Below are 13,177 nucleotides of genomic sequence, written 5' to 3' on the forward strand. Positions count from 1 at the left end.
GCTGGCCCCGCGTCGCGGGCTGGCGGCCGAGCCCTTCGTCACCGCGGGCAGGGCGGGGCGCGAACTTTCCGGGAAGTCCCCTCCTCGCCGCCCGAGCCCCGCGCCGCTCACGCACAGGCGCACGGCCGGCGCCTGGCCACCCCCGGCGCCCCTCCCCGCGGCGCTTCTCTGGAACTCTTCTTAAAGCCGCAGCCGGCGGGCGCTGGCGAGCAACAAGTCCCCGTGGCCTCCACCCGGCCGGCTGTCACCTGGCGGACCGCGGCAGAGCCCCTGCGCCAGGCGGCTGTGCGCTCAGGCCCGCGGCGGCCGCTCCGGGCCCAGGGCCTCCCGGGAACTTTCTGGGCGGGAGCGCAGCGCCCGGACAGGCGCCCGGCCCGACTCGCTCCGCGGGGTCCCCAGGGCTCGCAGGGACCGCGGTCCCCACTTTGACGCCTGCCACCGCGTGTCCTGCGGTCGCCAAGGTGGCTGGGAGCGGAGCTTGCGGATATTGCGAAGGTGATTAGATTCATAAGTCACCAAGTGGTGGGCGATCCACTGAGCGCAGCCGAAGTTCTCACATGATGACTTCAAGCAAGACACATTACCTTCCAGCCTCTGTCGGGGAGACGCGATTTTAAGACACTCGAGTCTCCAGGACAGCGCGGACACCATGGTGAGCAGCAGGAAACCCTGCAATCTAACTGAGAAATCTTTGACAGGTTGCTTAACAACGGGCGACCGCGGCTCAGCCTGGCTCTCGGGCGGGCGCCGGGAGCAGCAGCCTCCCAGGCCGGAGGCCGGGCTGGACACGGTGCAACTTTCACCGGCACCCTCTGAGCCTTCACACGGAGGTGTGGAGCTGCGTGGAGCAAACTTGGGACCGGAGGGGGGGGGTGTGGATCTGCTGGAGGCGCTGCGGGAGGCCGAGGCCGCTCTCAGGGTTCATCCGGCGCCTGTGCGCGTGTGGTGTGTGATTGATTCCGTGATGTGTGCGTGGTCTCGTCGCCGACATCCGGGAGGGGTTGATTTCCATCTGGAAACCGTAATGCCCTGCGAGGTCTGGCTGAGGGGTGGCCTGGGGGTGCGGGGGGGCGACCCGAAGGCGCCTCCGAGATGATACGGGTAATCCTGGGAAAGGGTCTCGTCGACATGTGATCAACTGTGAAGAGGGTGGCTTTGGCGAAGCCACCGCACGTGACAAAGCGTAAGGAAGTGGAAGGAGCCGTGGAGAGCAATATCGGGTATCCCTTACTTAGAGATTTTTAGCCTTTTCCTCCCGCAGCGCCGGGTGATCCGGACCGGCTGGGTCCGTTCAGCACCTTGGACAGCGCCGAAGGATTTGTCCGAGGTGGTGGACACCTCCGGCTAGCCTTCTCCCGCCTGTCAGGCCAACCCGGTGTCGCCCTTAAAAAGCGTCTTTTCCGAGGTCTGGCTCACACGGCGCGCGGGGCTGGAGGGAGACAGGTTTCGGAGCCGAGCGTTTGGAAAGCGAGCCCCAGTCCGGCGCCCCTCGCCGAGCCCGCTGAAGTTGGCTTCCGAGCGGTGCAGGCTGGAGCAGACTTGGCTAGCGCCGGCTGGTGCACTGGGTTAACTTTGGGAAATGCAGGCGTTCCTCTCCGGGATCTGACCGCCGGGTGGTGTGAGCCGCAAGGAAGGTAAGCGCGGGGCAGGGACCCCCGCACCCCAGGGCCTGGGCTAGCTCGGTCGGTTCTCGGGTTTCGGGCAGAGACGCGAGATGGAGGGGTGGAAGCCGGGGGTGTCTCGGGTGCCTGCCCAGTTTCCGGGGCCCCAGGAGGAGAGAGCCCGGGCAGGGCGAGGGGACCCTCACGCCCCTGCGGGGTCACGAGCTGAGAGAACTTGGACCTGCGGAGGTCTGGTTCGGACGGAAGATTCCCCTCCCTCTTCCCCTGCCCCTTCCTGTGCTTTCTGCGGGGGCGGGGGGCGGGGGGCGGACAGTCGATCCACGGCTAACTGTGAAGCTTGTGCACCACGCTCGAGTCCCTGACAGCTGCCTTGGTGCCCTGGGGTCGGGCGGTGGAGGCGGCGCGCGGCGGGGAGGGGAGAGGGACGGAGGCGAAGCCACATCTCCGGCCAGAAGCGCGTCCAGGTGATCCGGGCTCCTCTGGCAAGCCGGACCCGTCCTCGGCTCCCGCCCCTCGCACCCCGCCCCTCCTCCTGCCACCTCCCCCGCCGTCCGCACCCCCCCCCCCCGTGTCTCTTTCTGGGTGCTCGTCCTTCTTTTCATTTCTTGCTCGCCGCGCTCCCTCCTCGCGCTCTCTCTCGGGCGCTGGCCCTGAGGGCTCCGGCTTCTCCAGGGACAGGGGAGCCGCGGAGACCGCCCTGAGCCCAGGTCCCAGCCGGTCGGGGTAACCAGGGAAAGGGGGCCCCGCTCGGCTCGGAGCGGAAGGTCCTTTCCAGACCGAGAGCCAGGCGCGGGCGCGGGCGGGTGGGCGGACGCGCAGGGCTCCGGCGCAGGGGCCACGGTGCAGACGCGGGGCGCGGCTGGGACCCCGAGCGGCTGAAGAGCGCGGCGGCGCGTCCTCCTGCCTCAGCCTCCCGCGCCCCTAGGCGGGGGCCACCCGCGCTCCTACAGGCTCACCCCACCCAGCCGGGGCCCTTTGTTCCGGCTGCAGAGCCCCGGGGAGGGGTGGATCTGGACTCGGTCCGCTCTGCCCTGCTCCGGGGAAAGACCGGGGTTCGGGTGGGGTGGGAAGAGGGGAGCGAAGAAGGGAAAACCCATTTCCGAAACTCCAGACTGGAGGGAGGGCGCGAGCGCAGGGAGAGAAAGATCCCCAGCGCGCGCAGGTGGAAATGATGGATGCACAGGGAAGGCCAGGAGCCTGGAAATGTAGAAAGGGAAAACAACAGCAACAATAATAATAAAGGCCCAGGCCCCGGGACGGGTGGGCTGGGATAGGCTGCTTGCTTGGAACACAAAGAGCGCGCAGGGCCTTGACGGAGCAGCCCGCGGCGCTGGGGCGCAGACGGCCCTGCCTGGCCCGGCCTCGGTGGGATCCACGCGCGAGCGCGGCGCTGCGCGGTGGGGCGGGGCGGGGCGCGGCGCCGGGCGGGGGGATTTCTGATGAGTCTGATGCAATTCCGAGCGTGCTGCAAAGGAACTCCAAGGCGCCCGCATCACCGCCGCCACCCACCTTCCCAGATGGTGCTGTTTTAAATACGGATCTGCAGGGCTGAACGCAGAACTGGGAGATTTATTGCAAAATCTCGGGAAGGGGGGGGGGGGCGGAGGGGAAGAATTTAAAGGTACAAGGCCCGCTTTTCCCCAGCCAAGACGCCACCGGTCCGGATTTGTCTTTCTTTCTGTCTGCTGCTCTCTGGATTCTAATTCACCCAGCAAGAGGTGTAAATATTGTGACATTTTGAGGCGGCTTGACGGATGGGGGAAATCATCTGTCACCCTAAATCGCGGTTGCCTCTCCCGCGCCGCGCCTGCTAGGAAGGCTGCAGCTGATACAGTTGCTAGGGCTTCCAGTGAGTGCATCGCTAAGGGAGTATTATCCTTTTAGTCAGCTTGCCAATTTATCTGACAGTGGGACTGAGAAAATTGTAGATTCCGTGTCTGTGGGAGGCGAGGAGGAAAATGCTTCGCAGTCTAATTCTCGTAACCTCGGGATCTTTAACAACTGAAATAAACCTCAAAAGTGTCACGTCATGCTCTCTTACACACACGCACACACTCCCTCCCTCCCTCCCTCCCTCCTCGGCGCAGAAGCTGCAATGGTTTCTCCTGGAGTGTGGTGGAACTGAATGTCACTTTAAGAACAGCACCTGGCAGCCACTGTTTATCTGTATTTACACTGAGCTGTTCAGCAGGAAGGCAGGAAATTTCAGTCGTCTTGGAATCAGAACGTGATGGGGGTGGGAGAGAGAGAGAGAGAGGATATGAATATGAAAAACTGTAGCAGTGAGCAGCCTACTTAGGTGCCTGGCCTTGCATATTCATGTTTCTCTAGGTGAGATCTCAGCTTGGTGTAGCTCCCCCAGTGGGGCAGACCAGGGTCGATTCAGATCCAAATGTGTGCACCCCTCCTGTGGCTTTTCCAGTGTGGTGATGGCAGGACCCACAATACAGGGGCTTTGGAGGACTGCGAGGCCATGGGAAGCCCACACTCCACGTGGGAGGGAGGCAGCTTGGTGACACCCTCTTTGCTCAAGGCCTTGTCGTTCTGGTTAATTGGAAACACCCTCTAATTCGCATGGTCAGGACACTGCATGGGGATTTTCAAAAGCAAGCGGTTCTCTGGCTTACAGGATATTATTTGTCAGTTGTCTCTTGGTATAAATGAGAAAGGAGGCTTTGAAAAGCTCTCAAATCAACAGACATAAGCTTCCCCTTTCATTTATCTGCCAGGCTCTTTTCCTATCAAATCTCTCATCTAAATTCTTAATAAGGAAAGAGGATGTTGAATTAAGATTCTTTCCTTTTCCTGTCCTGTCCTCTAGAGGAAGGTTTAGTGAGAAACAACATGGCAACATCAAGCAGAGAGAGAAGAAGAGAGAGTAAGAGAGATAGAGAGACAGAGAGAGACTGGATGACCACAAAACAGAGAATCAGTCACAAAAAACAACAAATACAAGGGAAAATCGGTGTTAAAGCATGACACGTAGAGGGCTTTTATTTTTTAATCCTGTGACCCTGAGGCCAGGCTCCAGTTTACTCAGGTAACATTCACTTGATCATATTGCTTACAACCTGCCAGCTAAAGTGATGTCTGCATACAACTTTAAATAACTATGTTTCCACCAAAGGCCAGCAAAGATGATCTATCAATTAGGATAAGCTAGTCTAAGCCATGTAAGTGATTCTGATGAATATGAACTGGTATCATCTGATGTTAAAACTCTGCTTAAAGCTAAATTTGTTCTCGAACAGCATTGACTTGCCAGAAAAATATCTATTTTTGTAGCTTTCTTTTCACTCTCTGGATAATTTAATGAGTTGCCTATTTTAATTTTACAACTGCTACCTCAGAAGTATCTCAAATTATCTTTCTTTTGCTGGTGTCTTTCTCAGCAGATATGCTTCTACGGTGTGTGCGCATGCTTGCGTGCGTGCGTGCGTGCGTGTGAGCTTTCTGGTGGGAATATATCAGGCAGTGACTCCCTTAGTTTACACGCATAGCCCATGTAAAGAGCAATATGTAGTATATAATAATAAACATAAACATTAGCATTTAATGAGCTCTTACCATTACTGAGTGCCTTGGAAGTGGGGGGAAATATTAAGGAGAGGAAATTAAATTTTTATTAAGTAGAAAGATCTGTCCCTCTTTTGGCTTCAGAGTGACCATAACTTCAAAAATATGAAATCTTCACCTTTTACTTTGGAGTGTAGACCTGTTGGTTTACAGAGAAAGGATGCATGTTCCATAAAGGTCAGTACCCCAAAAATGCCATGGTGCAGAAAATAAAATATTGAATTCTTTATCCCTGCCTCCACTCCCATTTGGTGATTTTAGGGGTTTCCATTCTGTTTGTAAAGATTTACATAGACTTTCCCCTCTCTTGCATGCTCAACTCCTTGAAGCATCCCCCGAGGGCGTCTTCCTGCCTAGTGCCCACTGTGTGGGGTCTTCCCTAGTGACTGTACCTCCTACTCAGGGTGCTCTGAAGGCTCCCCCAGCTCCCCTCACCTGAGCCCCTTCGGCCTGTCGGGCAGGGACCCTCAGTCACCTGTGACAGCTGAAACCGCAGCTCAGAGCTGCCCAAGGCCCCGGGACCGGCCAGGCAGAGGCAGAGCACCTTGCCTTGGAGTCTGGCTGTCCTCATTTCCAGGCCTGTGACTGTTGCTCTCTAGGCTACCTTTCCCCAGACCAATGCAGGCATCTGAGGGAGTTGCAGGTGTGGTCTCTTCCTCTTTCCACTTAGTCATGAAAACAAGAATGTTGTCTACAAGAATTTCCACAGTGCTTTGGCTGGCCAGCCTGGGATGAGCCCTCTCTAAGCCTTTCCTCTCCTCTCCCAGAGTGGGAGCCTCAAGAAGCCAGATCTTCTGCAGCTGATGGAGTCAAGTCAGTCACTCGTTCCCCCAAAACAATCATGGGAAACAAGCCACAGCCAAGAAGTGCATTGCTTTTACTCTTGAGGCACAGAACCAGAGGGCCAGGCTGGATAGGTTCCCAGAGGTCACTGGGCCGGATCTGATGCATGAATGTGTGCTGGCTCGTTTCTTTCAATCCTCTGGAATTTCATCCCCATCGGCGTGGATGCCTGCCTGTGTGCTCCTTTACCTTGGGAGATATTCCATTGATGGCTCACGTGGCTTATGCGCTTGACTGTGCTTTGCTCACTTTGCCCCAAGTGTACCTTCTCTGGGGCTCTGTAACATCCAGAGTTAGGTCCTGTAAGTGGGAACTGATGGCCTGTTGTGTGCAAAGGACTGCACCGGAGCCTGGACATCCAACCGAGAGCAGCCCAGCGGTGCCTGTCGTGGAGCAGCTGCTGAAGGAGGTGAAAGGCCCCTGCCTTGATGTGCTCGCATCCCTAGAAAGACAGGGTCTTCTAGACTCTTCCCTTTTCCAGAGAACACACACAGCAAACTAAATTAAAAGCCTGGACTCGGCTTTGTTCCCAGCTAGCCCACAGCTGGAAAAGTCCATCAGCACCTCATCGATTTCCTCCTAAAACCAGGAGGGTGTCCACAGAGATGAGCTACCAAAGCCGCCAGCTCTGCTTGGGTGTGCGTAACATGAAAGATGTAGTCTATAGTTGTTTCTTGGTGGGAAGTAGAGCCTAGATTACTCTAATCTTCAATTATTTACAATTTTAGACACTACTGATTTTTAACTTGATAAAACATGGATTTGAACCCTGATAGAAGAAATCTAGGTGTTGAAGCTCTCCGGTCTTTCAATTCTTATTGTGTATTTGTATGATTGGTTGGTTGGTTTTGTGGAACTGGGGATTGAATTTCGGGCCTCCTGCAGGGTAAACAAGTTCTGTACCATGAGTTACATCCCCAGCTTTTCTTATTTTTTATTTTGAGACCCTCATCTCCAAGTAAATTTGCCTACACTGGCCTCAAACTTGCCATCCTCCTGTCTCAGCCTCCCAAGTAGCTTGGATTACAGGTGTGCATCACCACACCCAGCTTGAATCTACTACTCTCTCCAGAATGCTGACTATGAAAGTTTTAATGGGAACAACAACCTCATACTTCTACAGACTTGCTTTAAAAGGGAGTGGTGTGGTGGAAGACTTACTGTCAAATTCCATGCTACCTTCCCGGGATAGGCAAACATTCGAATTTCTTTTTAAAATTCGATATTTCATGCTGAAATTGTGTGGGTCTCATGAATAATGCGTTCTGTACACACAATAATAGGTCGTTCGATGGACCAAACAGTACAGACAGGAGTGGGAGCAGGTACCCCAAGGACTACAGAAGGCATGTGGGTATTTTGATATCCAAGAGATGCTATAGATTTGTCCTTAGCTCACTCAGCCTGGTGGAGATAATTAAGAAAAAATGTGGGTGTAGAAGAAGGCACGCCATTCCTTGGGATTGGCTGGATAGCTGCAGTAGTTCAGAAACAATTGGTGCAGCCACCCACGCTGGACATGATTGCCCTTTGATGAGACAGCTATTGACTTTTATAAGGATGCCATATTCAAAATAACTTCTGAGGCACTGAGGATGAAAGACATCATTCTTGATTTCTATTTTAGACAAATGGCAAAATCTATTCTAGTGTATTAATTTAAAAATAAAAAAGCCCTTTAAAGTCTAGTTTCTAAAAAATCAGCACTTTAGCCACGTGTGACCTCTGAATTTAACTGGTAGAAGCTAGTAGAAACCTGTAGCTCATATGAGACATTTTAACCAGGTAGGGGCATTTTCTAGACCACTACAGGAAGGAGAAAGTACTCTGGCAGAGTTTTAATCCCTGAGTGAATGTTAAGTGCACTTCCAAACCTTCATACACTGGAGAGGGAGATCCAATAGCCACTCTTAACAGCAGAACTGTCACCGAGGAGTTCTTGAGCGTGTCAGCCCCATGTTCACCAGGACCAGGGGGAGTGGACTGGTTTATCTCAGGCAGTTTCAAGCAGGGCCTACTGTCCCCAAGTGTGAAGGCGCTATGGGAGGATCTGTCCAATCAGGTGACTGTACAAGGTCCCTCGAACACCTACGCCTGCGGGGTCAGACACCAGGGCGAGGGAACGGAGAAGACGAAGAAGATGGACAGCACACAGAACACTGAACAGAGAGTGAAAAGGGACTCTGCACTGGGGTCACACCAGGGCACCCTCTCCGTACCCCTAGACCGGCAGTCCCTGGAGCCTGAACTGTCCCTCCCAACCTCATCACCTTCCTGTTCCTTAGCTGGAAGCAGTGAGTTCCTCAGCTTTTGCCTCTGGGCTCCCTTCTGAGCTTCTTTCTTCCAGACAACCTGCATCATCAGTGTTGCAGAACTATGCCCTTGTTACTGTCCTTTAACACAGGTCAGACTAACAGTTTGGAGCCACTTTGTGTCAAAGATTCCTTGAGCAGTCTAGAAAACCCTTGTAGGCTCTTCTCAGAATAATTTCCTTCCTTCCTTCTCTCTCCCCCCAAGGAAGTGAATCCAGGGCCATCTGAACCACATCTTCAGCCCTTTAAAAAAATTCTGTTTTGAGACAGAGCCTCACTGATGTGCCAAGGCTGGCCTTACACTTGTATTCCTCCTGCTTCAGCCTCCCAAGAAGCCGGGATTACAGGCATGCACCACACTGCACCTGGCTTTAGAATATTTCTTTCTTTTTTTTGGTACCCGGGATCGAAGTCAGGTCCTTGTGCTTATGAGGCAGGTGCTAGACTATTTCTTAATGAATAAAATAAAAAGTACTGTGTAAGATTACACAGGAAGTTAGGTACATTGGTATACAGTTATGAAATCTTTTAAAAATAGTATATTGCACAATATACTTGTATATGTATTTTTATGCATAAAATAAGATCTAGCAGCAAAATAAATACTATAATTTTGAAGCAATGATAAGCACTGATTTTTTTTGTTTTTGTTTTTGTTTTTTGAGACAAGGTCTCACTTCCTAGTTCAGGCTGGCCTTGGGCTCACTATGTAGCCCAGGCTGGTCTTGAAACTCACAGTGATCCTCCTGCCTCAGCCTCCTGAGTGCTGGGATCAGAGGTCTGTGCCACCACACCCAGCCTATGCACTGATGTTTTGAAATACCCATAACAACCAGCATGTTCTATGAAGGTGTCTGGCTTCTACTGGTAAGAAAGTATGCAACTTCTGCTGGGTAACTCTCCAGTGTCCTCATTCTTGCCTACAGGAGCCTACCTGTAAATTATGATGAGGAGAGATAACATCTATCCTGGTTTATGCAGGGTCAAGTTATCTGCTTTATTAACTCTTGGAGGTAGAGTCTATTCTAATTGTGTAAACAAGGAAGCTCATGCTCAGGGAGTGTAAGTAACTTAGCCAAACACAGTAAGTCTTGGAGAAACTGAACTTCAAACCTAAAGTTTTCAAGTCCATTATAAAATCCAGCCTCCATATTCAGTAGCTGCTGCCCAGGTTTGATTTGGATCACCCATTTTCAGATGGTTTGCACATATATTTTCTTTTGTTTTTCTGTTTTTTTGAGACAGGGTCTTGCTGTGTAGTCCCAGCTGGCCTGGAACTCACTAGGTAGCCCAGGCTGGCCTAAAATTCAGTGATCCTCCTGCTTCTGCCTCCTGAGTGCTGGGATCACAGGTGAGCGCCACTCCCTCCAGCCACGTTTTCTTAAGAGATCTTCACCACACCCTTTGAGATGGTGGAGAGTCTCCATGTCAGCAACCGCAAAATGTTACTGTAGAATCATCTTGAATTTTTGCTGATAAAATACTTTCAAATGGCTAATGGTTAGCTATCTCTTCTGAAGCTTACTTTTCACAGTCATAAAATTGGAGAGTGGTACTTAGTTTGTTAGGGTCAAATAAAAGAACAATAAAATTTAACTTCAGTGAGCTCACTATGGTGAGCATTTTGCCCTTCCCTGGTTTATAGAGTCCTTGTGACAATCTTTCTAGGTGAAGATTCTCATTCTTCTTAATTTAAAGGTAAGGAGAGTGCGGCTTCAGTTAGGGAGTTAACTATTCTAAATCCACTTACTGGCCTTGCTGATTTAGAGCTCTTTTAATTCTTAGGCTGATCTTCGTGGTTGTTACCATTGCTCTCCTGCCCACAGTCTGGCAAGACAGAGAATTGTCTGGAAATGAGCATCTGCTCACTGAAGAGAAAGGTTCCCGCTCTGGAGTCCCTCACCTGTACACCCTCCCCTCCACTCACGTTAGCTTATTGCTCAATGGATCAATGGATGATGTCCGACCCCTTTCTTAATTTATTTAGGGCGGTTTCAAGTTAGTTGACTTCTGAGAGTTATTGAGTAAGAAGCCTTATAAATTGTTTAGATTAGGACTTGGTGTGTTTACAAGTCATTTCATAAGTTTGCCTTTTCTAACTTCTGCGGGAGGCGGCGCTGCAGATGCTGCGATGAGAAACGCCCTCCCAAGCTCGCAGTGGACGACGCACCCCCAAAGCTAACGCGTTGTTTACAGACAGAGAAGAGCAGGAGGGGCGAGCACAGTCCTAAATGCAATTGCAAGGCTTACAGTCCCTGCTGGGGACCCAAATGTTTATTGGCTTTCCTTGTGCAATTCAGTGTTCTCCCTCCAAGTCCCCACTTCAGACCTGGAGCTCCTCAGGAAACACATACCCCTGGGAGGATGTCAGGAATTGGTACATCCATCCTGCATGGCCCTGGATCAACCCACAACTCAGAATCCCACTGTAGAAGCACAGCTTGGAGGTGGTCTAGCTAAAGGAGTCACATGTCCACCTGGGGATCTTCCTGGTAAATTTCATCCATCCTCTTCCTAAAAACCAACCACTAGAAAGACGCAGCTCAAATGAAGGACTGGACGCAAACTGGTAAAATTTTGTTATCGCAAGCTGGTGGTCTTTTCCGAAGTGCCAAAGTCACTAAGGAATCCAAGGTGCAGAAGTCGATGGAAAGACCTCATCCTATGCCCCGACTCGTTCAGGGAAGAACACCACGAGCACCAAGAACTCAGTGTGTCTGGCACAGCCCAGCGCTCAGAGCCCAGCCCAACAGAAAGGGAGGCACTCAAAGGACATGTGGATGTTTAAAGAACTCCACCTAAAGCCTGGCCAGGATAACCGAGTCAAGTAATAAACAGGACAAACGCTTACCGAGGCTCAGAGCTCTATGGGGCAATAATTACATGAGCTCTAGTTTGGTTTACCCAGTGATATCAATTCCTGAGCAAAAGCCCAAATGCACGTGGAGAAAGGTCTTTCAAGTGCCTGGCTCCTGGTTCCGCTGCTGTACGAAATCGCCTGGTCTGTCTGAGCCACGGTCTAAGTGTCAACAGCATGGCGGCTGCAGCACTGGTGGCCCACTGACCTCGGTTTACTGACTGGCCACTGAGGTGCTTCATGGTAAAACCTGCCATGATCGGTCCTGTGGCTCTTACAGTATGTGTGTGAACTGTTCTGGGCAGCTGCAGCTTTCCCAGGCCACAGGGCTAGAAAGCGACTTAGGCAAGGACCCAGGTCCTAGGAAGGACACTCTAGGCCCTAAAATGTACGGCATAACAATGACCTTTTCCTGGTTTCCCAATAATTAAAACAAAAGGAAACAAGGGACAGTTGCCCAGGAAAGAGTTTAATTATCTTGATTTTCAAAATAAAGTATTTTCGATATAGTATTTAGTTCTGAAGTACTAAAATGTCCACATAATTGGCAACAGAGTAGTAGTATGTCAACAAGATTAATTTCACAGTGACGGGACAAAACTAATTAGACTTTAAATTTCTTAAGCAGCCCTGCGCCTTGTGATTAGCACCACACTGGCTTAGAGGGGACAAATGAAGCCTGGTACCGCTGTTTCCTTTCCTGTTAACTTTCCTTTCAGAGCCTTTCGTTTGCATCTCTCATCTGAGATTTAACAGCCGCTCTCTGTCATTTTCAGTGACTAAATCCTTTTAGCTCCCTTTCCCACCCGAGAAAACATCAGCAAAATTGGATTTCTTTCTCCTCAATTGATCAAGAAATAAGAGGATAACTCTACAACTAATTACACTGAGATCCCCAGTCTTTAAAAGGCTAGCAGTCATTTTCCCCTTTAAAATTTGAATCTATATCCTTCCCTCCAAAAATGACCCTTAGGGCTATTGTTTGCTCTTTAATTTTGCCCCCCCCCCAGTACTGGGAACCAACCCAGGGGCACCCTACCACTGTGCTACACTCCCAGCCTTTTAATCTTTGTTTTGAGATAGACAGGGTCTCACTAATTTCCCCAGCTAGCCTTGAACTTTGCGCCCTCCTGCCTTAGCCTCCTGAGTAGCTGGGATGATAAGTAGGAGTGCATCATGGCACTTGGCTAGAATTCTGTTTCTGTGATTAACTTTTATTGTTAAATGATGTCCTTGAATTGTGCTCTTATAAACATCAATGAACTGAAAGGTAAATTAGATATTTTATAACTCCTTCCTAGGAATGGAGATCAAAATCATATAAATAACTATGAATTTCCGAAAGCATAATAATAAAAAATAATATTAGAAAAAAATTAGTCTAGCAATAATCAAGTATGTTAAACTTTACATATTTTTTATTTATTTATTTATTTATTTATTTTGGTATCAGGGATCGAACTTGGGATCTTGCATTTGCAAGGCAGGCACCGGAACCACTGAGCTAAATCCCCGGCCCTTTACATATTTTTTAGATAAATCTGCATGCAGAAGGTTAACATGATTGTCTTTCATGCAACTCAACTTATTTTTACTCGCTTTACTCTAATTAGTTTTTGTGTGCAGACAAAATAGAAGGCAATGGAAATTTGGCTTGCAAAGTGGTTCTAACATGATCTACATCCGCAATCTGGTTGTAAGGCTATAAGAATATGTTTATCATGTGAGAACGGCAATTTAAGGCAGGATTCAGTGTGATGTAAGGGAACAAGCAAAGCAAAGCGAGCCTCAGTTATTTATACTTGGAACTTCTTATTAAAAGGTCTCTGCATGTCATTCGTTTTTTGGAAGCTTTCAGAAAACAGACAGGACCCTCAGTGCCAAGCATTTTCCTGCACTGGGGAGAGATACAAAATTCAGGGATAAAGAAGTGTTGGGCCTTCATTGTCCTATTCAGCCTGGAGTCT

General features: G+C 50.5%; 1 protein-coding gene across 2 annotated transcripts in view; it reads left to right on the forward strand.

Moving 5' to 3' along the window:
• The first annotated feature begins 540 nt into the window (after positions 1–540).
• Positions 541–13,177, forward strand: part of Bdnf (brain derived neurotrophic factor) — a 52,749-nt gene continuing 40,112 nt past the window's right edge. The window contains exon 1 of one of the 2 annotated variants that reach the window (XM_004851581.4): positions 541–652. In XM_004851581.4, coding sequence (XP_004851638.1) covers positions 650–652 — 3 coding nt within the window. In that variant the 5' untranslated portion in view covers positions 541–649. Of the gene's footprint in view, positions 653–1,045; positions 1,221–13,177 lie in introns of those variants that run through there. The other variant, XM_087211511.1, reaches the window with a different exon arrangement.

The sequence above is a fragment of the Heterocephalus glaber genome, unplaced genomic scaffold, assembly GCF_053883595.1.
Source record: "Heterocephalus glaber isolate CG9 unplaced genomic scaffold, H.glaber_assembly_v1.0 deba00001428, whole genome shotgun sequence".
Classification (NCBI taxonomy): Eukaryota; Metazoa; Chordata; class Mammalia; order Rodentia; family Bathyergidae; genus Heterocephalus; species Heterocephalus glaber.